This window comes from Sinocyclocheilus rhinocerous, unplaced genomic scaffold (assembly GCF_001515625.1).
Source record: "Sinocyclocheilus rhinocerous isolate Xijiao unplaced genomic scaffold, SAMN03320098_v1.1 scaffold813, whole genome shotgun sequence".
Classification (NCBI taxonomy): domain Eukaryota; kingdom Metazoa; phylum Chordata; class Actinopteri; order Cypriniformes; family Cyprinidae; genus Sinocyclocheilus; species Sinocyclocheilus rhinocerous.
Genome location: NW_015654524.1, coordinates 460,916 through 486,082, shown reverse-complemented (window position 1 = coordinate 486,082; position 25,167 = coordinate 460,916). Strand labels below are relative to the sequence as shown.

At 38.1% G+C, this 25,167-nt stretch overlaps 3 protein-coding genes across 3 annotated transcripts in view; 1 reads left to right on the top strand and 2 right to left on the bottom strand.

Moving 5' to 3' along the window:
• The window catches only part of LOC107717558 (uncharacterized protein C1orf21 homolog), a 32,551-nt gene extending 28,949 nt beyond the window's left edge, over window positions 1-3,602 (bottom strand). Inside the window, exon 1 of the mRNA XM_016524342.1 lies at window positions 3,424-3,602. The gene's annotated coding sequence lies outside the window, so the exon portion shown is untranslated. The remainder of the gene's footprint in view (window positions 1-3,423) is intronic.
• A 361-nt stretch (window positions 3,603-3,963) lies between these two features.
• Window positions 3,964-16,854, bottom strand: LOC107717559 (ER degradation-enhancing alpha-mannosidase-like protein 3). The gene is made up of 21 exons (XM_016524343.1): window positions 15,675-16,854; window positions 15,533-15,578; window positions 14,306-14,406; window positions 14,153-14,192; window positions 13,939-14,051; window positions 13,671-13,821; window positions 12,559-12,693; window positions 11,992-12,097; window positions 11,773-11,870; window positions 10,931-11,056; window positions 10,764-10,847; window positions 10,211-10,294; window positions 9,896-10,020; window positions 9,551-9,725; window positions 9,317-9,462; window positions 8,929-9,073; window positions 8,556-8,747; window positions 8,259-8,424; window positions 7,197-7,382; window positions 6,976-7,023; window positions 3,964-5,124 (listed from the first exon to the last, which is right to left on the bottom strand). Exons 1-21 carry the CDS (start codon window positions 15,785-15,787, stop codon window positions 4,826-4,828), a joined length of 2,679 nt encoding a protein of 892 aa, XP_016379829.1. The 5' UTR covers window positions 15,788-16,854; the 3' UTR covers window positions 3,964-4,825.
• A 1,719-nt stretch (window positions 16,855-18,573) lies between these two features.
• On the top strand, window positions 18,574-24,082 carry LOC107717554 (N-acetylneuraminate lyase). The gene is made up of 13 exons (XM_016524337.1): window positions 18,574-18,698; window positions 19,634-19,747; window positions 19,946-20,015; window positions 20,122-20,195; window positions 20,297-20,384; window positions 20,678-20,735; window positions 20,957-21,032; window positions 21,122-21,214; window positions 21,353-21,501; window positions 21,609-21,655; window positions 22,264-22,348; window positions 22,464-22,503; window positions 23,097-24,082. Exons 3-13 carry the CDS (start codon window positions 19,948-19,950, stop codon window positions 23,240-23,242), a joined length of 924 nt encoding a protein of 307 aa, XP_016379823.1. The 5' UTR covers window positions 18,574-18,698; window positions 19,634-19,747; window positions 19,946-19,947; the 3' UTR covers window positions 23,243-24,082.
• The last annotated feature ends 1,085 nt before the right edge of the window (window positions 24,083-25,167 follow it).

Genomic DNA, 25,167 nt, shown 5'->3' with positions numbered 1-25,167 from the left:
GACAAATCCCTGACAGAAAACTGCTGCTGCGTTCTATTCATCATGTATTGACACAAATTTCAAATGATTTTCAACGGTCGCTTTGTCAGTGTACTAGACAGACTTTAGTTGTTGCGGCGCAGACACGGTGTTACTCACCTATCGAGAAGAAACAAAGCAACCTTGCCGTCCGATCGCAGGCCTTCCGCTCCTTGAGTTCCAGTGCTGGAAAGCTGATCCGATATTTACACGGGTTCTACTTCTTGCCTTATTGCCTTAAAGGTGCCATAGAATGGAAAACTGTATTTACCTTGGCATAGTTGAATAATAACAGTTCTGTACATGGGAATGACATACCGTGAGCCTCAAACACCATTGTTTCCTCCTTCCCTCCTTCTTATGTAAATCTCGTGCATGCAAAAGACCACTGAAAAATAGGCGAATCAGAACATAACACCGACTGTGACATTACAGTCAGGATCACTAATAGTTACGGCCCCAACATTTGAATATGATGACTGAGGATGATGGCGAATGATTTACAGATCCTGAGCACCACTGACAAGCATCTGACCTTGTAAAATGTGTGGCAAGTACTGCCGCTGTATTTTACACCAGTGGCGGCTCGTGGGTTTTAAAATAGAGGAGGGCACACTAATTGTATTGGTCTGGGATCCCTGCCGATTATTATTATTTGCATAACCACTTTAAAATGGCTTTTTGGTTGCTTTTAGTCAGAAAACGTAAAGAAAACGACATGCTGTATGCAAGATAATATAACTTCACTTACCTGGCCTATCACTTGAAGCAAACATCCATCCCTTCTTAAAAGTCTGTGTTAAAAGAGAGCTGCTTGTTGCGCCATTTAATTAAGACGACTGCTGTAACGTTAGCCTATATCCAGCTTAGGCGTGTTCTCCCTTTATTTTTAATTTGTATATATACTGTTTGAATGACAGCGACCTTTCACGTTATGGTATTACAACTGTGAAATTACAAACAAAAAATACACATTCTGAGACATGAACTGAAATGAATTGTGAATTTTATTAACATGAAATCGTCCTCCCCCTATTTTCACCTCAAAATTATGGGGAAGCCGTGCCTCCCCTGACGAGCCGCCACTGGTTTACACAGAGCACGTGCGATCGCAAATCTCGAAAGTGAAAGTAAAAAGCATCGTGCATTCGAAAGCAGTTTCAATGCCCTGCATATTAATAGCTGCTCTCTGATGCCCGCATTTTATATACAGTATAATTACCCAACGATATAACTGCGAGAGACAGTATTGAAATATATATTTTCCTGTGTGTGTGTTTCCTTCCTGCTGTGTGAGCTACTGAAATGAGCCGCACTGTGAAACAGCCAATCAGAGCAGAGCTCCTCCTCCTCCTCCTCAGTGGTAGAGCATTGCGTTAGCAGCGCAAAAGGTCGTGGGTTCGATTCCCAGGGAACATACATACTGGTAAAAAATGTATAGCTTGAATGCACTGTAAGTCGCTTTGGATAAAAGCGTCTGCTATCGTGCATTCGAAAGCAGTTTCAATGCCCTGCATATTAATAGCTGCTCTCTGATGCCCGCATTTTATATACAGTATAATTACCCAACGATATAACTGCGAGAGACAGTATTGAAATATATATTTTCCTGTGTGTGTGTTTCCTTCCTGCTGTGTGAGCTACTGAAATGAGCCGCACTGTGAAACAGCCAATCAGAGCAGAGCTCCTCCTCCTCCTCCTCAGTGGTAGAGCATTGCGTTAGCAGCGCAAAAGGTCGTGGGTTCGATTCCCAGGGAACATACAGACTGGTAAAAAATGTATAGCTTGAATGCACTGTAAGTCGCTTTGGATAAAAGCGTCTGCTAAATGCATAAATACAAAAAAATAAAATACAAAATTATTCATGACCCTTCCAAATAAGGTAAAAACAGACCATTTCATTCTAGGGACAAATTCTAGGGTTGTAAATGGACATGTAAAACCGTTTCTGGAGATTTTTTGCCCTTACCTAAGCCACATACCTTCTATCAATGCATTCTATGGCACCTTTAAGCCTTCTTTTGTTCCGCAGACGTTTTCCTCTTTTGTTTTTTTATCCGCCATCTCTATCTTTCTGTCGCTCGGCTCGCTAATGTGAGCACTGAACGCTCTCTCCTCCACATCATGAGTAGACACGCCCCTTACTGCTGATTGGCTACAAGTTTGTTTTGCTAGTCGGCCCGAATCCGTTTTTGGAAAATCGCTTACCCTACCTTTAAATCCTGTATAAGACATTGTTAAATAACTAACTGCATTCGAAATAGGCTAGCATACTCTCAATTATTTTGCGACCATTAAAAAGGTATGTTCTATATTGTAAGAATGTGTGCAGTATGAATTTAATCCGTATTATACAACATTGGCCATTCCGTCATTATCATATGACCTACCAGCATCAGTTGAATCTCTTCACTGTCATCCACAAATCCTCTACCTGGCCCCATGGGATAGTAAAGTATGCACTTTAGGCTCTCGCCAGAAGTTTTATGAATACTGTGAATTCAGACATGCTACTCTTTTCACTGTTTTCGCCTACTATTAGTAACGTTAGAGAAGTACAATTTCGCCATTCTCAGTTCACCGAGTCAGTGAGTTGATTCGAAAAGCCGCTCTGACCGATTCTTGAACGAATCGATCGGTGCTGTTCTGTGATCCAGTTCAACCGATTAACTGAAAAGATCCGACTCAAATGAATGATTCACTTACGAATCAGACATCGCTAAATCACGCACAGCTCCCTCTAGACGTAAACATGTCTGCAATTCAAACACACCGCCATACATTGAATGCGCGCTAGCGAAAATACTGCATATGAAAGCACAGTGACAGAAGGACACACACAGCTGCGCCAAGGCAGAGACAGAGGGCGCATTGTCTGCCCGCAGGACAGTGGACACACACACACACACACACACACGTGTACGTGTGCATCATTGCATGCATGCCAACCCAGGTTTTGTTTTCTTTACTTCCAGTTCGGTAGTACCACATAAAAACACGGGGGAAAATCAATTAACGTCCTTGCAATATATTAACCAATTATTGATCTCACCTATTCCTGTCTACCATGGCTGTCTCTTAAACCCTAGTATACTGCTTACCTAGACAGCATTTTGGGCATCATAGTCGCCCCAAAATATTGCATTCGTTTTGGACGCTAAAGATACCAAAAATGCTTTGTAGACTGGCAGAATACTAGGTTTTGATACACCGCCCATACACCACCATGCAGCCCAGAATCACTGTTCACAGATCAGATCAAACTGGTCATGCAAAAAAGAAGAACCAGTCAGGAGCCAAAACAGGAATCGACTCACCAAAGACCAGCAACAAAGAAAAGCAATCGGTTTGCGTCTAACAATTAACACAAGCATCAGCGCATAAATGTGACAGGGAAACACTCACTTGTCAGAAGTGACCCTCTCGGTCCACTGGCGTCGGCTCACACACACAGTCACACACACACACACACGCGCACACGCAGCCGGAATAAGCGCTGCTGTAGTGATGTGGACCGCTGGCTTACAGCCTGCACTCCTGATTTGCTCGAAGAACTGCAGCCATCTTGCTGAAGCGCGTGGCAAACCAACCACATGCCTAGACGTAGGAGGGGAGGAACTAGTCAAATTATCCAAAACATTTTCCACTCATCACCCCCAGTAGCATGTCTTGAAAAAGAGCTTTCCAATATTGTCAATTGCTTTTGCCAAGAAATTATGAATTTTTAAATCAATATTTTAAGCAACTTCTTATGCATGTTTCTTATTATTTATAATATAAGGTGTTTTGTGATGTACAATGATATATTGTAACAATAACAAATTGTCACAATGTTAGTCTTTGGGGGGGGGGCAATTTCATAATGCTAAAATTTAATCAAGTTCCCCCTTCCCCCATAAATATTACACGTGATAGAAAGCCTATCCAATAAAAAGGAAGCATATATTAAAATTTTCAATTAATTTTATTGAACTTATCACATTTCACGCCCTCTGACATGGTCTCCCAGTCAATTTAATTAGCTATTGGGCGCAATGGAGCTATGGCGCCCTCTGGCGGATCCTTCAGGATGCTTCGCACGTCTCCTTCATCCTTGGAAAAAAGTCTGTCACTGACATGCAAAGTTGTCATCAGTGGTCCTTTAATGCTTTTCTTTGAAAACATTGACCTCATTATAAAGTCATAATAACTGGACTGAATGTGTAAGACTGTTAAATACTTAATGCAGAAGGCTAGAAGAAGCATTTTTGATCTGCAGGAGGTTTGTTTGTTTGGCTCCCAGGCTGATTCACTTATTAATCAAAAACAATAAACATACATACAAACACTCAAACATACACATATATCATTCCATAAAGTTCTTCGTATTTTCTTTTTTCAGACCCTGCAAACTGAGACAAGAACCGAGTATGAATCCTATTGCAAAAAAGCAATTCGTCACAGTTAAACCAGCCATTAAAGTAATCAGTCTTTCAGATGATTAATCAGCACTGATGATTTAAGCCTGCGCTTCAATAATCAGGGAATCCATTTGTTAGAAGGAAGACAAAAACAGGGCTGATTGTGCACCCTAGGCATGTAGAGAAAGAGACAAGTGGTAATGTGTGGGTGAGCGTTCAGTTGAAGAAAACAGGAAAGATGTGAATCGGAAAGAAAAGCCCCTGAGAACTGGCCGTAGAAAATGAGCTCTTCGAGTCAGAGTTCTTAATCCCGCCTGTCTGATATATTGACCCTATTCGACAGAACCGATTTCTCAGTCTGTGCTATGGCTGGGACAACCTAGCGGAGTCCGAGATGGAGGGGAATGTCAAAGCTCATCCTTCTCCATCTGCTTAAACGCTTCCAAGTCCTCCTGCCAATCAGCCATCAGCGAATCCACCGATTGGCTGCTGGAGTCTCCGTCCACCGCAGGCTCCTCCCCTACATCCACAGAGACGTAACTGCCAAGTCCCTCCGCTGGCTGAACCGACTCTTGTCCTAAGACTGAGTCGTCTGTTGTCTGTTCCTGAGTAGTTACTTGTGATTGGTCAACAGGTTCCAAAGAGGCGGAAGAAGTGTGGTCTTTCTCCACTGTGGAGCAGTCCTCTTCTTCTGCTCCATCCGTACCTTGAAAAAAAAGTCAGTTGAATGAACTACAAGGAATCTGCTTAATATCAATCATACATCACTGACAAAACCTAGTAAGCCACATGAGGTCTGGAGAATGATGACATTTTGTCATCCAGAAACATGCCGATTTTAAGTGAAGTTGCATTAATACAAGTCCATAAACTTTTGGTGTGTTCAAGTTCTCCTGGGCTCGTATAGAGTGCTGCAGCCTTAATGTCAAAACACAGAAAACTCATTTGCCATGGGTTCCCACAAGACTTTCCTAAGGGTTTTTATAATGGGGTTTTTCATTTTAAACCATTACGTCGTGAACGTGCCGTTTTGCTCTACAACAAATTGTGCTGTAAATTGATTTATATATTTGTTATATATTCTGTTATACACGACTATCGTTTTTTTTAACACTATTTGCACCTGGTATTAAGATGAGCTTTCAGAGATACAATCACAAGTGATCAGCCGAGACGCATTACCATTTACACCTGGTTGTTATGTGTTTAAATACATCTTCTGGATTTTGTCCAGACCCTCCCCTCTCGTTTCATCACATGGTTATTTTGTGGAAGTGCTGAGTATGGCGCACAAATACGACTGAATGAAGGAAGTTTTATGCTGCTTATAAGCGAGAGGGAAAGGAAGCAAATGGTAACGTCGATTCCAATTGTAATCAAGTTGGAGTAAATTATTTTGGTGCACTTTCTCAAAACACGTCCCATAGTGCTCACGTGTTAGATCAGTGGGCAGAAAGTAGGTGGTCCTTTGTGGCTGTTCGAACACATTCTACCACATAAGTGTCTACGCTATGAAAGAAATCTGGTCGAATGAGTTTTTTCAACTACCACTGGAAAGTGGTCAAAAGTGAACAAGTTCAAAATGTTTTAGACTCCATCTATACCTGTATTTAGCACAATCAAACCTCTACAAATGATTCAGAATGCAGCGGCACGACTGGTCTTCAATGAGCCCAAAAGAGCCCATGTTACACCTCTCTTTATCTCCTTGCACTGGCTGCCGGTTGAGGCTCGCATCAAGTTCAAGACATTGATGCTTGCATATAGAACAGCCACAGGCTCAGCACCCGCCTACTTCCACTCACTACTACGAATCTACATCCCCTCCAGAAGTCTGAGATCCGCTAGTGAGCGACGCCTCGTGGTACCATCACAGAGAGGCTCAAAATCACTTTCCAGAACATTCTCGTTCACCGTTCCTGGCTGGTGGAATGATCTTCCCACCCCTATCCGGAATGCTGAATCCCTGACAATTTTCAAGCGACAGCTGAAAACTCATCTCTTTAAACGCTACTTGACTTCATCTTAAAAAAAATAAAAAATAAAAAAAAACTCTTTCTTTCTCTTTACTTATTCCTTCCCTTTTCTAGCTTGTACTTATTTGAACAATGCCCAAAACTTGGTATTTCAAGCACTTCCTGTGTCTGTTTGCCTCTTTAAGAAGAATCGCTTTATGTACTCCCCAATTGCAAGTCGCTTTGGATAAAAGCGTCGGCAAAATGACTAAATGTAAATGTAAATGTATTTAATGTTTTCCACTTGAGATCTGATTGACAAAAACACATCTTAATACCAGGTGTAAACAGATCCTTAGCTAGTTTAATTGTAAATGAAAAATAATCATTTAGTTCATTTCAATAAATTTACCATCAGTACAGGCACCGCATCTATTTTCTTGCCATATTTTCTTACTGACATGCCTCCAACTCAGAAACTCAGGGCCTAAAGAATGTTCAGAATTTCCTACTTGGTGATGGCATTTATTTTCACTCAACTAGTAAATATGATCTTTGCAACATGATGCATGAAGGGAAACCCATAGAGGAGGGGTACTTACTGCCATCCAACAGGGTGCCCGGGAGGGCTTTCCCCTTAAATATGGATTCTGCTCATCCAAGAAGGTAGGGGAAAAAAAGTAGTGGAAAGGGAAAAGACAAACACAGAGGGAAAGAGTAATAAAGGAAGGATAATTAGAAAGGAATGACAGTAGATGATGCAACGTGTACCACCTTCCTCACATATTAACATTTTTTCGCTCTGTCTTAGAAAGTGTCTCACCTCTGTCTCTAGCTTTATCACTGAGCAGCACCTCCACCTCCCTGTACTCCTTTAGAGCCTCCAACAGGATGTTACCCTCTTTGTGGAACAGGAAAAGAAGTGGTAAAGTGACATCATCAGTGTTCCGCCCATCTCCCGCCATTTGGAACAATGGAGCCGTATCACTGCTGCTGCCCTCATTGTCATCTAAACAGAAACGACAAAGAGAGACAGAAGAGAGTAATACTAAGACTGATTTATTCTGTAGAAAACATTGTTTATATTGTTAACTAAAGCTATTTAATCATTTTTGCTAATTAAAATTTGGAATAAATTAAAAAGGGACTTAAACTTAAAAAAACAAGAAAATTATGAATGTTGTTTTGGCAATGAACTAAAATAAAATAAGTTGAAGTACTAAAGTACAAATACATTAAAGCTATTCTGAAATAAAAAAACTAATAAAAATTACATAAAATGACAAACTACAATGAAAACTGAAAATACAAAAAATAAATATAATTCAAAACATGAATAAATATTTGAATGGAACATAAATAACACTAAAATAGCACTTGTACAAAGGCAATAAAAATATTATAATGAATAATTTTAAGCAGCCATGGTCAAATATAGTCCATTAACTAGATCAGGTTTTTTTTAACAGGGGTCCAAGAGGCCCCAGGGGCCCACAAAAGGGTTTTAGGCGGGTCAGTGGAAAATATGAGATGAAAAAAAAATACTAAAGGGCTGATTTTGAGGCTGTCAACGTAACTGTAAAACTGCTTTAGAAAAATATTTACCATGAAAAGTGCTATATCAATGAATCTGAATTAAAGTAGTTTCCCATGTAACATTAATGGGGGGAGGGGGGGAATACACTGTCAACTTAATAAAAACTAAATATTTTCCAGATAATATTTTAATAATTTGCTTGGGTTTCAGTAACATAAAGGCCACATATTTAAGTTTGTTTAGAGGGGGAGTTCTTTGTGAGGAAATCATTACATTTAGGGGACATTGGCATCAAAAGAATTGAAAACTCCTGATCTAGGTGACTTGACTCCATGAAACATATCTCACCTATGACGATGCCTCCGATGGCCCCAGCTTTGTGAATGTGCCTAGCCTTTTCTGCAAACATGCACTGGCCTCTTTGCAGCAGAGCGATGCGGCCTGCCACAATTTCACCGTTACTCAACTCAGAACAGCCGTTATAGGGCTCCGCTACGGTTACGAACCCACGCACCTAAGGGAGAAGGAAAAAGAGAACAAAATACACAGTATAGCATGACTAAAAAAATGTATACCCTGTAGCAAGAACAACACAGAAATAGCCAAAAAAGTTCATAATAAAAGGTCAGAATTAATCATATTCACTCCAGAACTGCTTTTGAAAAGATCCAATCCAAACTGCGCAGGGCCTGCAGTCAAAACCACTCGACCAAAAAAGGGGTGCGAAACAATCTGAACAGCTCGTGGAGGAAGCTGCTCTTTCTGCTGCTGGCTGGACAGCTCCATCATTTCCTGCATGAAACGCATGCCGTCTTCTGCAGCGATTGCGCTCACCGCCTGCAGTGAGGAAGAAAGGGAGATTTTGTTTGAATCTACAGATTCAAAATACAACTTAAATAGTATAATTCCCTTATTATTTATAATATAATAAAATATACTATTTGTGTTTATAACTATTGCCTTAAGAATAAAATAGTGTTAAAAAGATAAACACAGGCTTGCTGGGTCTGCATGGTACCTGTGTGGCATGTTGAACGAGTTGTACTCTGCCATCCTTCAAATGGATGAGACTGACACCCATTCGCCTCAGCAGCTCCAGATGTTCAGGGTTATTGGCCATAAAGTCTTGAGCCCTAAGAGGAGGACGTCCCATACCAGGTTCTCTGCAAAAGACAGATGAACAGAAACCATTAAATATCTTCTTGAAAATGTCCTATAATTTCAACCTGAGCTCCTGTTTTTTTTTTTTTATATATAAAAATTATTTTAAAATAGAGCATCTGATATTATAGCTGTAACATATTAATTCTAAATAATATATGCTAATTATATATCTCATTTATATAATATAAAATTATGTAAAATGCTATTTAAACATAGACCAGCTGGTTATATCACTTTCTCACCGATGAGTGGTTGGGCGCGGACAACTCTTATCCACCGCGCTCCTGATTGGTTCGCGGAGATTGCGTGGGAAGGCGGGATCAGGAAAGAGTAGGCGGGTGTTAGGGCAAGTCCACTCAAAATTTGAGTCATCAAGCTCCTCTCCAGCCTGGGGTGACAGAGAGATAGTATATCAACATTTGATACATTTAAAGTACACAAACAGTAAAAACTGCTAGGTCGCTGATGTGCAGTACCATATTGTTTACCAAAGGGGGCGCCTGTGAGTTTGAAGCAGTGGAGAGAGAAAGAGGCAACAGATGAGCTTCTGTGGTAAAGACGTAGTCCTCCACATTAAAAGGCAAATCGTCCTCCTCAGCAAACAACAGGAACAGGTACTTAAACATCTCCGCCAGGAAAAACGAGTCCATGCTGAAACAGGTGGGTGGTGATAAAGAGAAATAAATATGCCATGCCATGAGCCTATCGCCCACTCTTTACTCATAAACACTCCCTTCACAAAATCTTCTCAAACTATTTGTACCAAAAAATTTCATACAAACCAACATCCTCTTTAGCTACCCACAAACCCCTGCTCTTACCGGTCCTCGTGACTCCCTGTCCTCACATCCTTCATAGCAGCGAAGCCACAGGGAACCCGAGCGAACCGGTTCAGGTTCTCCAGTATGGTGCGGCCCACCTCCAGGTAATATGGATCTCTGGTTGCCTTCAGAGGAAATGAATCATTTGTATCGTCTCAATGGTTAACAACATTAAAGTACATGATCGAATGCACTACAGCAGAAGCAGTGCAGAGTGAAGGAGGTCACATTTGCAGGTTGATGAGAAGGAAAATTATGTGAGTGAAGGAGATGTTGTATTGAGATTTAGTTGAGAACTCAGTGACACCGCTGTACCTTATAGAGGAAGTAGGTGCTTTCTGCAAACTCTGGCCGGAGGGGGTGCTGAGCCCAGTGAACCCTGTAATCAGTGGTGAAGGCCTGGCGAGACAGTACGTGAGGGGGTGGGCCAAACTCAAGAAGAGTTTGTAAACCACAGACATTGAAGAAATTGAAAAGACAGACAGCAGAAAAAAGGATCTACCTCTGGGAGGAAGTTGTGTTTCTTGGTAACCTGATAAAGCATTTCATGCGTCTCTATGGCTGGCCGGATATCCCCCTTTAACACCTGCAATGAGCAGAAAGGAGCAGAGCTCCTACGTTTGGATTTTCATGACTGAATGAAAACAAGACTGATTACTGATTACTCACCTGCAATCCAGGGAAAAAGGCAAGCAAGGTGCTTTCTGCAAACTCTGGCCGGAGGGGGTGCTGAGCCCAGTGAACCCTGTAATCAGTGGTGAAGGCCTGGCGAGACAGTACGTGAGGGGGTGGGCCAAACTCAAGAAGAGTTTGTAAACCACAGACATTGAAGAAATTGAAAAGACAGACAGCAGAAAAAAGGATCTACCTCTGGGAGGAAGTTGTGTTTCTTGGTAACCTGATAAAGCATTTCATGCGTCTCTATGGCTGGCCGGATATCCCCCTTTAACACCTGCAATGAGCAGAAAGGAGCAGAGCTCCTACGTTTGGATTTTCATGACTGAATGAAAACAAGACTGATTACTGATTACTCACCTGCAATCCAGGGAAAAAGGCAAGCAAGGAGTCCATCCAGGTGCGAGCTGGCAGCAGGGGTTTGTGGATGTGGACGTCCAGTAGCAGAGGAGGTTGGCTAATATACTTCATAATGGATGCATAGTGCTGAAATACATGCCAAGCAAACACAATTCATGAATACAGACGAGATAAAGAAACCTGCTATATCATAGCAGACAAAACTAAAATGAGAGTCACACTAGTAAAAGTATAAAAATTATTTTGAATCCTACAGCTGTGGGCAACAAGATATAACGTCACGTTCCAGGGCTTTTGTTCTGAATAATGATCAATTATAAAATAAATACAATAATAATATTAATATAATGTCTAAAACATATATACAAATAATAATTAAAAACTGTAAAATATACAAACTACTGCAGCCTACTAAAATAAACAAATAATACATAATTAAAAATATTAATAATAATTATAAACTAATAAATGTGTTATAATCTTTTAAATAAATCATAATGTTAAAAGACACAACCTACTCCAGCCTACTAAAATAAACAGAAAAAAATAGTACATAAGACAAAAAGTCTACACATACACATGCATATGAAATTATGAAAGTGAATGGAGTCTCTTCAAAGTCAATATGAAATTGTGTTTGATACCCATTTAAGAGTAAAAAAGGTGTCCATCTGGAATTGATTGGATTTCCAAAGTTGTCTAAATATTTCAGATGTGTGGAGAAAAGGGGTTGAAAAATAAGACTGCTTGGCTGCGCAAACTGAAAAGGAGATTAATTTCAGTGGCGCTGCAAGCTATTACAGGATTATAATGACTTTAACAAAAGAATGACAGATACTCACAGTGTTAAAGCGCTGCAGAAATCGATCATCCCCAAGTAATATATAAGCCTTCATTAAGTACTCATAATAGGAATCTATGCCTGCCCCAACTCCGCTGTCTGTTAAGGGAACAATTACAAAAATCATCATGATTCAGACTTGACGTTTCCCTAATTTGTCCGTATATAAGCACATTTGTTTCATGTCTTGGGTGGGTTGTTGGGTATGATTCAGTCTCACCCCTGCGGACCCACTCTCCAGAGTGGATATTGATGGTTGTTCCCACTAGATTACTGTTCCTCTGTCTCTTTTCCCAAAGGAAGTCAAGAGCTCTTCTCGCATGAGCCTGTAAACAATACAACAGTACACCAACACCTAAATACTGGCCTACTTCAATAGATTTAGTCATCGTAAGTCTCTTTCACCACACACAGTGAGAACATTCCTGACCTCATAATACTTTTCATAGTTCACAATGAGTCACGCTAATGTTGTCTTTGTCTTACACCCGGTACAGTTATGTCATAAGAGATCTGTGCTATAATTCTGCAGACAGAATGTGTACAAACATTCCAGGAATCAACACTTCAGGCTAAAATGACGTCAGTGCTTCATTGTTAGTTTGTTACAAAACAATCACAACAGTATTTCTACTAGCTTGGTGACCTTAGTCAACATGAATTATACAAAACGCAAGGTTTTCAAACATTTCTCTGTACCCTAAAAATAAATATTTATCTGGAGATTATATAAGGACATTTCCGAATGTTATATCAAAAACTCATTTCCAACATTAAGCTATTTTACCTCAAATGTGGGGTCCCCAGTAAAGCGGCTCAAGGCTGCAAATTCTAGAATGATTGTCCCAGCACAGGCAGTGCAGGTGTCCGTTTCGGTGCCTGTACGGGTCTCAGGTCCACGGACTCCATAACGCAGGTTCACCTGTAAATGCAGAATCAAAAATTTTGGGTATCAAAAATACAGTAAAAACAGTAATACTGTAAAATATTATGATGATTTAAAAATTCATGTTTTGCATTTTAATAGGTTTTCAAATGTAATTTATTCCTGTGATGGCTATTACTGCTGTCTTCAAGGTCACATAATCATTTTGGCGCTTAAGTAACATTTTTCTTTTTACGTTGAAAATATTTAGATGCCTGTTTTCATGAAAACTGCAATTTCAAAATTTTTTCAGGACCTTTTAATAAATAGAAAATTAAAAAGAACAGCATTTATTTCAAATAGAAATCTTTTGTAACATTACAGTATAAATGCCTTTATTGTCACTTTTGATCATTTTTGTGTCCTAGCTAAATAAAAGCATTAATTTCTTTCAGATAAATAATAATTAAATGGGGATTAACATCAAAGTGGACATTAGAATTGATATTATTACATTAAAGAAGGTTCAGTTATTAAATCAAAATGATTTGAGAATGAAGAGGCGGCTGTCATGTCACAAGCCATGAAATTAGCATAACTCTAAGCAGAAAATTTGTTTTCTTAGACATTATCTAATTATACAGTTTAGTGGCCATAAAAAAAAATGATCACAGAATGTTGTGATGAACCAATCAGAATCATACACATGTGAACTGTATGTCTGTATAATGAACTAACAGCAACTGGGAAAGGGGTGGTCATGCTGATGATGAGATTGTGCAGCCATTGTGGGAAGTCACACAGTTCATTTCCCTAAAACAGACTTCAACAAAGCACTGCTACAATCAGAACAGCAGATTCAAACGAGATTCAAAACAAGATAATTAATGCTCTAAAAAAAGAGAGATTAATGCTCTAAACAAGACCATAGCATGTCTAAAAAGACTGGAAGAGGGACATATTTCCATTCCAGTGATGATTTTTGATTATTCATATTGTATATGCAATGCATGTACATGTGTGCAATTACTCACTCTAGGGTAAGGCAGGCCACTGCTGGTGTTAAATGCAGGCAGCAGTCTGAGTCCAAGATCTTTGGCCATGTGCAGCAGCTCGTCCTGGTACCAGACCATTCTGCCACTTTCTTTCAACATGACAGCCATGGAATGGCCTCCCAGTAGTCCACTATGGAGAACAGTAAAGCTCTAAACAACCAAAATGGCCACAATTTACTCTGGGTTCAAAAATGTAGTCTTTTACTCTGTCAGCCCATTTTGAAACTCTGACAGATGCCTTACTCACCCCAGCACCCGGATGTTGGTCTCAAATACGGACACAACAATGTCATTATCCAACCGTACATCCGCCACCACTCTCCTCACCGCCTCCTCAAACTCCACCGTCTTATTTAACAACTGTGAGATGTCAGAGCAGGTCATGAGCAAACAACCCTGGGTTTGACTGTACAAATTAGTGTTTGTATGAGGTTTCAAGTTCTGTTTGAGATGTTACTCACTGCAAGAGTGTCAAGAGTGTCGATGAGAGTGAGGGAGAACCTGAAGGAACAGGAAAACATGTTTTCATCTCTGTCTTTCTTTAAATAGAACTAAATAAAAAGACATTTCTACACCTCTCCTTTCCATCGTTATTTTCTCTCCAACAGACTTACTTCCCCAGGGCATCATCTATATCCCCTCGACTGGGCTCTAGTCCACGTACTCTCCCACGACATGTCAAAGGCATCAGCTCATCTGCGGGGTAGGCATGGTCCTGTCAAAACAGAGATGAAATGTGATGAAATCAGGCAGATTTTAATTATAATGCTGTTCTCTCAAACATTAATCTGCCTCCCCTATCCTCGCCATCCTCCTGTGCATATTTTTTTGTTTTTTTGAAACTGCAGGTTTTCGCATTTCAATTTCACACATCTTATGTTTCCAACCTGCTTAGAGACACTTCTGGGCATAACAGAGGCTTCTGGGAAGTATTTTTCACTGTTTAGGGACATTTATTGGCAAACCAGCGATGTTAACGGGATAATCTAAATTAAAATTCTGGCTTCATTTACTCACATTCATGTCCAAATTTAATTGACTTTATTTATTCTGTGGAACTTGAAGATATTTAAAAGAACATTTCAACTGTTTTTGTCCATACAAAGAAAGTCAGTGGAGTCCAAAACAACACTTGACTGTCTTTCATTGTATGGAGCAGAAAAAAAAATTTCAAAATCATTTTTTTGTGTTTCATAGAAGAAAGAAATGCAGTAACACCTATTTTAATGTGCTGTAGTTACATTTGTCACATGTATTTACAGTAATTGCTATATTACTATATTCATACTAGTAGCAATAAATCATGCATAATTACATACAACTAAAAATAAACCAATCCCTAAACCTATGGTATGTAATTTTTGCTACTCAGAACTTATTTGTGTAAAGATTTTTTTTTAAATATATTAATACTTTTATTCATCAAGGATGCATTAAATTGATCAAAAGTGACAGTAAAACATTTATAATGTTACAAAAGATGTCTTTAGTATTAGTCTCCACAAAAATATTAAGCAGTACAACTGTTTAACATTGATAACAGAAGAAATGTTTCTAGAGCACCAAATCAGCATATTAGAATGATTCGTAACGCTGAAGACTGGAGTAATGGTTGCTGAAAATTCAGCTTTTCCACCACAGGAATATATATTATTTTAATATATTAAAATAGAAACCATTTATTTAAAGTCTATAATAATATTTCACATTATTACTGTTTTTACTGTATTTATGCACAAATTAATGCAGCCTTGGTAAGCATAAGAGACTGGAACAGTAGCATTAAAATGTCCTTGTACCCAACTGTTAACAAAGAAAGTTATCAGTCACTGTGTACATACCATGTAGTTTTGATAAGCGTGGTCAAACATTTCCAGCACTTGGTTCCTGAGAAGCAAATACATTTCTCAAATAAAAAAAAAAACTTTCTGAATCATACAGCAAGCAAGTCATAATTTTGCCTTTCCTCACACAGACCCATACCTCAGTTTATTCTTCTCATCTCTACTCATGGCTTCTGACAAACTGATGGAGGTTCTCATAAAAAACAGCAGCAAAAAAGCAGGCAACATTGTTGCAGAATGAAGCATCCACATGGCTCAAATCCACTGGTTTCACAATGGACTTCACGTAGATGAAGACACCTTAGGCAGGTGTCTGAGTCAACTTTTCCTATCTTAGATGTGTTTATTTAGCACCAAGTTAGAGTTCATCCACCTCCGGTCCATCATTTTCAAATTTAATGTCAAAAAACATAATGCAGGGAAGATTTAGTAACACCCACAGCATTTGAATACATTCACTGTTCTAGCTCAATAACTTTACAGTTCCTGTTCTTATCTGAACGCAGCTCTGGTGCATTTCTGAGATGCTTCTAGTGTCAATTACAAATTGACTAAGGAAGAAAGAACGATCAAGTAAAATTTTCCTCACACGAAAGTCCTGTCGTTAGTGTTACTCAGCCAATTGCTGTTGTCTCACCTGCCTGTCACCTTGATAACACGTCTGCACCCATGTGACACGTCTGCACGCTACTCTCATCACCTTCAAAACAACAACAAAACTACATCACTGTAGATCCCCAGCAGAGACAGGCTCAAGAGGAGCAACAGATGGGGCCATGGAAAAAGATGCTTCGTCTCTAATAGCAACCGTCACCATGGGTGACACGATCAGCAGTTTACATCCCCAGAAAGAAGGAGAGAAAGCATCGTATTGATCCTATTAAAACTGATAGCAATTAGATAAATAGTATGCGTGTCCCAGTGCCATCTTCGTGATACTAAAAACAAGTTTAAACCATGCAGAAAATGCTGTGGCGTTATTCAAGAATAAAATATCCAGCGAAATGTTGTTGTCAAGACGATGTGATGAAAAAAAGATGTATTAACCCGTCACGCTTTGTTGTTTAGCTCGCCGGCTAACCTATCGATGACAGTTCAGCACTACTGGACATATGTTATTGAGGCAGAAACGCTGCTGAAACTAGCGGAAAGACCATCTTAAATCTGTTCTTTGATCATCCATGAGTGATTAGAATGTCCATTCAGCTCTCCGATTCCGACAAATAAAAAATATTCCGTTTAATAGTGATTTTACGACAGGTGTAATACAAAGGGCCAGACGTCTCTCTCTCATAATCGCCGAGTGAATGATGATGATCACCAGTAAGTACGACAGATCATAGGAGGACGTCAACATCCGCATCCGGGTATACGCCCCGTAAACGGTGTAGTGCAAAAACTACAGTTCCCAGCATGCCTTTCGAGCTTTTTACTTGTACATTATAAAGAAAAATTAAATATAAAACAAACATATATAAATATAATAGAATAAAAAAAATAATAAAACAAAAATTATTATTATTATTATTATTATTATTATTATTATTAGAAGTAGTAGTAGTAGTAGTAGTAATGCATCTTACTAAAAGTGCACTTTGTATGTCTGCTTTAAATTCCTTTCGGTATATATTGTTTGAGTACACGTGTAAAAAAATAAAGTAAAAATAAATAAATAAATAAAATGAAAAATACAGTATTTATGTGTTATATTTCTTCTTTAGTGTGATTAATTTAATGTCAAATTATATTAAAATTTTGAAAAATTATTTAGTTGTGTGTTTATTCATGGATTTCATGTGACGTCACACAGTGGTGCGGCCGCCATTTGTAGGACCGAATTGCAATTCCGTCAAGCTGCCAGTTAGACCTTTAGTAATAGATACTTGTGCATTATTTGCTCTTTACAGGTGCAGAAATGAAAGCTCCCAAGCAAAGTACTCACTGGACTAAGATGTGGAAAGACATGCTGCACAATGACCCACAATGAGCAACAACCAAGAACAGTATTCACTGATTACCTTTAAAAATTATTCATAGTAACAGTTAGGTAATAATTATTTAAATTATTTTACCAAGTACAAAATGTTTAATTCAAAAACTTTTCAAAACACCTTTTAAATGTTTTATGTTTTAACCTTTATTAAATGTTATAGTCCAAGTGTACATATAAATGTCTCAATTCATTCAAGTAAATGCATAATCTACACTTATTGTATAACTGCTTTTTGCTGTCTGTAATTGCATGGTTTTGTAAATAAATTGTTTTGTATATAAATTTTCCTCATGCCAGCTTGGTCAAGCTAGTTATCTAATGGACTTTAAAATTGCTTTCATAATAATGAGATGTTTATAGATTTGTTAAGTCATGTTATTTATGTATTATAATCTATATAATTAAAATGAAAGTAAACGTTTTGTCTAGGTAACGTTATCAATTTTAAATGAAAAATTAATGAATGTAATTGCATGGTTTTGTAAAAAAAAAAATCCTCATGCCAGCTTGATCAAGCTAGTTATTTAATGGACTTTAAAATTGCTTTCTTAATAATGATATGTTTATAGATTTGTTAAGTCATGTTATTTATGTATTATAATCTATATAATTAAAATGAAAGTAAACGTGTCGTCTAGGCAACGTTATTAATTTTAAATGAAATATTAATGAACCGTACAGAGCAGATATAGACATGCAACTGTGCTAAGTCTGGCACAGTTGCAGTGCACGAGTCCGGCTTGGATGCCGCAGTGTCGGCGAGTTACGGCTGTCGCATCTGAATCTGAAAGTGAGTACGCAAGCATCCAGGCCGGGTGCTGCAGTCAAGCTAGTTATTTAATGGACTTTAAAATTGCTTTCATAATAATGAGATGTTTATAGATTTGTTAAGTCATGTTATTTATGTATTATAATCTATATAATTAAAATGAAAACAAATGTTTTGTCTAGGTAACGTTATTAATTTTAAATGAAATATTAATGAACCGTACAGAGCAGATATAGACATGCAACTGTGCTAAGTCTGGCACAGTTGCAGTGCACGAGTCCGGCTTGGATGCCGCAGTGTCGGCGAGTTACGGCTGTCGCATCTGAATCTGAAAGTGAGTACGCAAGCATCCAGGCCGGGTGCTGCAGATGGATCCGGGCCGATGGACAAGTCTCTAACAGGTGAAAAAGTAACTGAAAATGGCGCGAGTGTACGGAGAGTCTGAGAATTTTTTTTTTTAATCATTGCCTTTTTGGATTTAGCCTAGCGTCAAGTTGATAAGTTTTCACTAGACTTTAGTGGAGTCAGCAGTTCGCTTGACAGTAAATAAGGATCTAATCCTAAAGTATCTATATAGTTATTATTAGAAGTAGTAGTAGTAGTAGTAGTAATGCATCTTACTAAAAGTGCACTTTGTATGTCTGCTTTAAATTCCTTTCGGTATATATTGTTTGAGTACACGTGTAAAAAAATAAAGTAAAAATAAATAAATAAATAAAATGAAAAATACAGTATTTATGTGTTATATTTCTTCTTTAGTGTGATTAATTTAATGTCAAATTATATTAAAATTTTGAAAAATTATTTAGTTGTGTGTTTATACGTAAACTTCTATCTATGAAATTCGCCTCACCGGCGAGGAAATAGTGATTTTGTTCCAAAAATGATCAAAATGTATTAAAATGTTAAATGGGAATTAAAATATTAATAAGATACTAATATTCTTTGTTATGCACCTTACAAAGATTACACTTTGCATGTATGTTTGCTTTTAATTTAATTGGGTAATTACTATGTAATACAATTGTGAATTCATTTTATTTACTAGATATTTATGCTGTTATAAACGATTTTTTTTCCAGTTTACACCATTTATTACTCCAGTAAGCAATATGCTCCAGCCGCAATGTCTCTCTCACATGACACGAATGATTTTATAACTAGAATGCAGATTTTGTTTTATAACTAGGTGAAAGTTAATTTTTTTATTAAAAATGTAAAGAATGAAATCCCACCACACTGTATGCATTCATTACAACATATTTCTTAATGTAATGCATTAAAGGTCCTCTAAATAAAGTAACTGTCTGATTTATCACATATTTTACTTTTCAAGATGTAGCAACTACGCTTCCTGTTAAACACGCATCACATGATTGTCTCGTGCAGTGACGTCACTTACAAACACGCAAGGTACAACAGGCAGACAGTGCAGTGACTGAGAGAGAAGGTAAGCGACTGTCTTTTATATCTGGAATGAATTCAAATGTAGTTGGTCGGCCAAGTTTAATAATTATGTTGTGAGATAAAGAAAGAAAACAGAACTTGAGACTTTTCAGGGCCATTTAAAACCTGATTCCTGAACAAGGAATTGCTCAGTAGGCTTACGTGATTGACGTTTTCTCAATGTTGTTGTGTATCAATGCAGAGATGTCGAGAAGCGTAAAAAAGCTCACTGGGCTCGTGGCAGCTACATTCACCCCACTCACTGCAGAAGGGTGAAATATTTAATTTCTCAATAAAAGTATTACAGAATCATTTGCCTGAGGTGCAGTGGTCTGGTCATTGATCTGTTCTTCTTCTTTGCTCTTTTTTTTTTTCCAGGGAGATCAATCTCTCTGTAATTGGACCATACATTGATTACTTAATAGAGAAGCAGAATGTCAAGAGTGTGTTTAGTAAGTCAAATCTATTAATTTAATCAAAAGTTTTGGGGAATAAGGCAGCCCGTTTTTCTCATTTATATTATTTGTAACCTAAACCACCTTGTTTTTGGTAGTTAACGGCACAACAGGTGAGGGCTGTTCTCTAACTGTGGACGAAAGGAAGCAGCTTGCTGCAGCTTGGTGCCAACATGGAAAGGGCAAGTGAGTTATTGCATATTTATAGTGTTTATTCAGCTATGGACAGCAAAAATGTATTAAGGGGACAAGGGTTGTAAATCTTGAAGATTTTGACAAAATGTTAACAGAAAAATATTTTAATGATGAAAAATATGTTAATGATGTTTCAGGAAAAATGGCAAAAAACATTTTCTAAAAGTTCACGAGGCCCAAAATGTGCAAAGTTGAAGAAACACCCTAATTCATAACTTTATTACTTTTTGCCTTATAAAAGTTTCCATTGCCAGAGGTTTAATTTCTTTTATGTTTGTGTTGAGGCTTGAGCAAGTGATTGTTCATGTTGGCTGCATGAGTATAAAAGACTCTCAAGAACTGGTGAGCACACTTCTTCGCAATCCCTTTTATTAACACGCATTAACTGCGTTTTTCATGCATATACCGCTTTTCATATGCACATCTCCGTTTTCATAACAGAAGCCCCACAAACTCCTTTCGTCTCATTTGTTGCTTATCCATTTGTGTTTCAGCATGTGCAGATAAACAGCTCCTCGTGACTGTTTGAAAATGCTGAGTGGATGTTTTTTACTTTTCCTCAGGCTCGGCATGCTGCCAGTATAGGGGCTGATGGCATAGCAGTAATTTCTCCTTCCTATTTCAAACCCATTAATGCAGGTTTAAACCCCATTTTCCTAAACACTGCATTATTAATTTTTTTTTTATATTTCCAACCATGCTTTTAATTGCTCTTCCTCTTTTCACAGATGCATTGAGGTTGTTTATAAAAGAAGTGAGCGCCTTTGCTCCAGATCTTCCGATGTATTATTATCATATTCCAAGCATGACTGGTGTTGCATGTAAGTGCAGCTCCCACATGTCACCATTACTGGCAGTCAAAACACTGACTGTAAATTCTTTAGAACTGCATAGTACAGAATGTGACAGATTCACACTGACGCCTGTAGTCCGGTATCAGTTTTTCCTTTATTTTTCAGTGGATGCAGCTGATGTGCTAAATGGGATAGAGCAGATGATCCCCTCATTTCAGGGAGTGAAATACACTGGGACTGACTTGAGGGATCTCGGGCAGTGTGTCTGTTACAGTCAGTCCCATAACTGGTCTGTCATGTTTGGAGTAGATGAGGTATACAATCCCCTCACTCATTCATCTACTGCATTTTTCCTGCTAGTCTAACATTAAAATAATATGGTTTTAATTTGATATATTTTGTTTGACAATTTGTTTCGCAGCAACTCTTGGGAGCTTTGGTACTAGGTGTTCATGGAGCAGTAGGGAGGTGAGTGCCAACATCATGCCATCCTGGAACTCTTTATCTGGCCTCAGTTGTTATGAATTCATGACCTTTCACTGTTTTTCCTGCTGTGGTGCCGATTTGGTTCTTGCATTCTGTTATTTAGTGACTGATTTGCTTGTTGGGAGTAGTGTAACCTTAGATTTGTATTACATTATTATTTTAAAGGAATAGAACTGATACACATAAAGGTTATGGCTTGACAATAGATTACAGCAAAACCAGTACCTGCTAGACACATTGGAAGCTTCTGGCTCGAGTCTCAGGTCCGGCAGGGATTGTAGGTGGGGGGAGTGAATGACCAGTGCTCTCTTCCACCCTCAATACCACGACTGAGGTGAGACCCTTGAGCAAGGCACCAAACCTCCAACTGCTCCCTGGGCTCCACAGCAAAAATGGCTGCCCACTGCTCTGTGTGTGTGTGTGTGTGTGTGTGTGTGTGCTCACTACTTACTGCTGTGTGTGTGCACTTTGATGGGTGAAATGCAGAGCACAAATTCCGAGCAAGGGACACCATACTTGGCCACATGTCACGTCCTTTCCTTTCCTTAATATTTTACTGAAGACCATGCAACACTCTCTGTCCTCTGCAGCACATATAACTACCTCGGACACATAGTGAACCAGATGCTTGCTGCTTTTGATAATGGCAACCACATGCAGACCAGAGCACTGCAGGTACATCCTTCATCCCGTTTTGCTTGTGTAATTCTCATTTAGTGATGCTTTTGGACTTTATTTTATCAGCATGTTTTTAACTACAGAAATTAATGATTTGATTTTCTGTTTACAGTTTGAATTTATGGAGGTTATCACATTTGCTAAGAACCTTGGTGAGTTGATTGTTTTCCACATACATTACCTTTCAAATGTTTGGATTTCTTTTTGAAAGAAGTCTCTTATGCTTACCAAGGCTACGTTTATTTGATTAAAATACAATAAAAACAGTAATACTGTGAAATTTTATTACAATTTAAAAATAATTGTTTTCTATTTTAATATATTTCTAATTGTATTTCATTCCTGTGATGGTAAAGCTGAATTTTCAGCAGAAATTACTCCAGTCTTCCGTCACATGATCCTTCAGAAATCATTGTAATATGCTGAATTGCTGAAACATTTCCTTTTATTATCAGTGTCAAAAATGTTGAAATGTTGCCACTTAATATTTATGTGGAAACAGTGGTAATTTTTCAATGAATAGAAAGTTCAAAATAATTTTTTTTTTTAATGGGAATATTTTGTAAGATAATAAATGTCTTTACTGGAATTTGTGACCTATTCAATGCATCCTTGCTAAATAAAATTTCTTTAAACAAAACTTACTGATCTCAAACATTTGAAATGTGTCCATAAGACTTGATTTTGTTGTGCATATTATTGCAAGGAAGTTTTCATTTTTATTATTATTATTTATGCTCTGCAGGTTTTGATGTGTCAGTGAATAAGCAGGTGATGAGTGAAGTGTCAGGGTTAGCAATGGGTCCCCCTCGACTCCCACTGCTGCCATGTCCTGTCTCAAAGGCCCAGGCTATAGCACAGAAAATCAAGGACTTCTCTCAGAGACATTAAAATGAAAGACATTTCATTGAACCTACCTGAAACTCCAAACAAATCATTTTTTACACTACAGTACTGTATATTGATGTACTGTACCTTTTTTCATACTTTATACTTGCTTTGCCTTTATTTTTTAGTTTTTTAATTGTCAACACGTTTAAAGTCATTTAGCATTGTTTTCTCTAATTAATAACATTGAAATGAAACTAGAAATTTTGGTGAACCTACTTGAATTACCCAACAGATTTACAAATAATCCTCAGTGTTACTGATTTATTCACACCATGATATACTGGATCTTGTATACCTAAATGCTTTGAGTTTTGCACGTTTTGTTCGTTCTTGTCTTATGTGTTAAAAAGCATACACATATAAAGTAATTTTTGTTCTGTTTTTATTCTTTAATACTGTATTAATTACCTTCTTTTAGCTGATGTTGATGTAATTGTTAACTATTCAGGCTGCTGAGGCAGTGGTTGCTGGACCAGCCATGTCACCATTGTGCCCTTGAGCAAGACACTTACAAAAGCATTTCTATGTGACAAATGGCGTTACTCACAGCAAGTGCACCTGTAAGTAATTTTGGATGAAAATCATCATCTCTATGACATGTATCACAAAATCCATTTCTCTGGAAGTGATATTTTAGATATACTCTCAAACAGAATGAGTTCTTTTCAGATTCTATTCAAATGTGAGTGCTGTTGTACATTGACACTAAATGTTTTGTGGGAAATCACATGCACCACACTGTTTTAATCTCTGAGTTTCCCATGTTTGCAGAAAACTGCTCACAAAAAGGGACATTTTTGTATGTTGAAATGGAATTAATAAAAATTATTATTCATTATTGAATGCAAGATACTGCTTTGAAGTTCTTATTCGGCCTCATAGTAGCCTGGAATCTAACCACTTTAATTTAAGATTTCTATTTTAATGTCTGTTTAGTCAGTGATTTTTAAAAAAAAATTTTTTTATTATTATTATTGTTTGGCATTACCTTATTTTCTTCGGCCTTTCCCATTTTTATTTGGGTTGTTAGAGAGCCCTAGAACGGGGTGTCCAGTCCTGCTCCTGGAGGGCCACTGTCTTGCAGAGAACTTCAGCTGCAATTAAACACACTTGAACCAGCTAATCAAGGTCTCACTAAACATACTAGAAACTTCCAGGCAGGTGTGCTGAGGCAAGTTGGAGGTAAACTCTGTAGGGCAGTGGCCCTTCAGGACCAAGTTTGGACACCCCCGGCCTAGAAACTGAGAAATTGAGAAGACATAGAATGTATCTCTTTTTGTCTTGATTAATCCAGCTGTAATAATGCTGTTATGTCATTGGCATTTCCCACTATTATCTGTATTCCTCCCTGTTCAAGCCTGTGGTGGGAATCTGGCAGAATGACATGGAACAAATCAAACCTTTTAAGTGGATTAAATGTTCCTGCCTCCTTTGTCTTTTAGTTTAATTACATAATCTCCCATAAAAAGCACCTCATATATAACATTCCATTTTTTTTTAGATCTTTCAAAACAACTGAATAAAATGAAGTCTGATTTCTTTTTATGTATTGGTTTTTTTGTCTTAAATACCTGTTTGCGTGAAAAACAGTGTAGGAGGGGCATGGTTCATGTTTCACTACTGTCTCAGCAGGACACATCCGAGACTGCACTATCATCACCTAATCAGTTGTTTTACTGCTGACTCCACAGTTTGACTGAAACACGCGCAGTATTTCACAGTACATGACCATTTATCAGCGGCAGCAACAGGAACAACATTAGTAATTTCCTTCCAGTGAGAATACAAGTAAAGAGAACTAAACTGTGTCTGAAACAGACACCTCAGCTCTTTAAAATTCAGGTCATGACCACGTTTCCTGTAGAAAAAGCTGCCTGACTACAAATTAGAGACTGTTTTTCTTTAACTGGACACATAGTGTGGAT

Coding starts and splice junctions, on each gene's coding strand:
- LOC107717559 (XM_016524343.1), bottom strand. CDS start 15,787: ATGTGGATGCTTCATTCTGCAACAATGTTGCCTGCTTTTTTGCTGCTG. Junction 10,295..10,763: donor AACACAACTTCCTCCCAGAG/GTAGATCCTTTT, acceptor CTGTCTCGCCAG/GCCTTCACCACTGATTACAG. Junction 9,074..9,316: donor CCGCGCCCAACCACTCATCG/GTGAGAAAGTGA, acceptor TGTCTTTTGCAG/AGAACCTGGTATGGGACGTC.
- LOC107717554 (XM_016524337.1), top strand. CDS start 19,948: ATGTCGAGAAGCGTAAAAAAGCTCACTGGGCTCGTGGCAGCTACATTC. Junction 20,736..20,956: donor TAAAAGACTCTCAAGAACTG/GTGAGCACACTT, acceptor ACTTTTCCTCAG/GCTCGGCATGCTGCCAGTAT. Junction 22,504..23,096: donor CACATTTGCTAAGAACCTTG/GTGAGTTGATTG, acceptor TATGCTCTGCAG/GTTTTGATGTGTCAGTGAAT.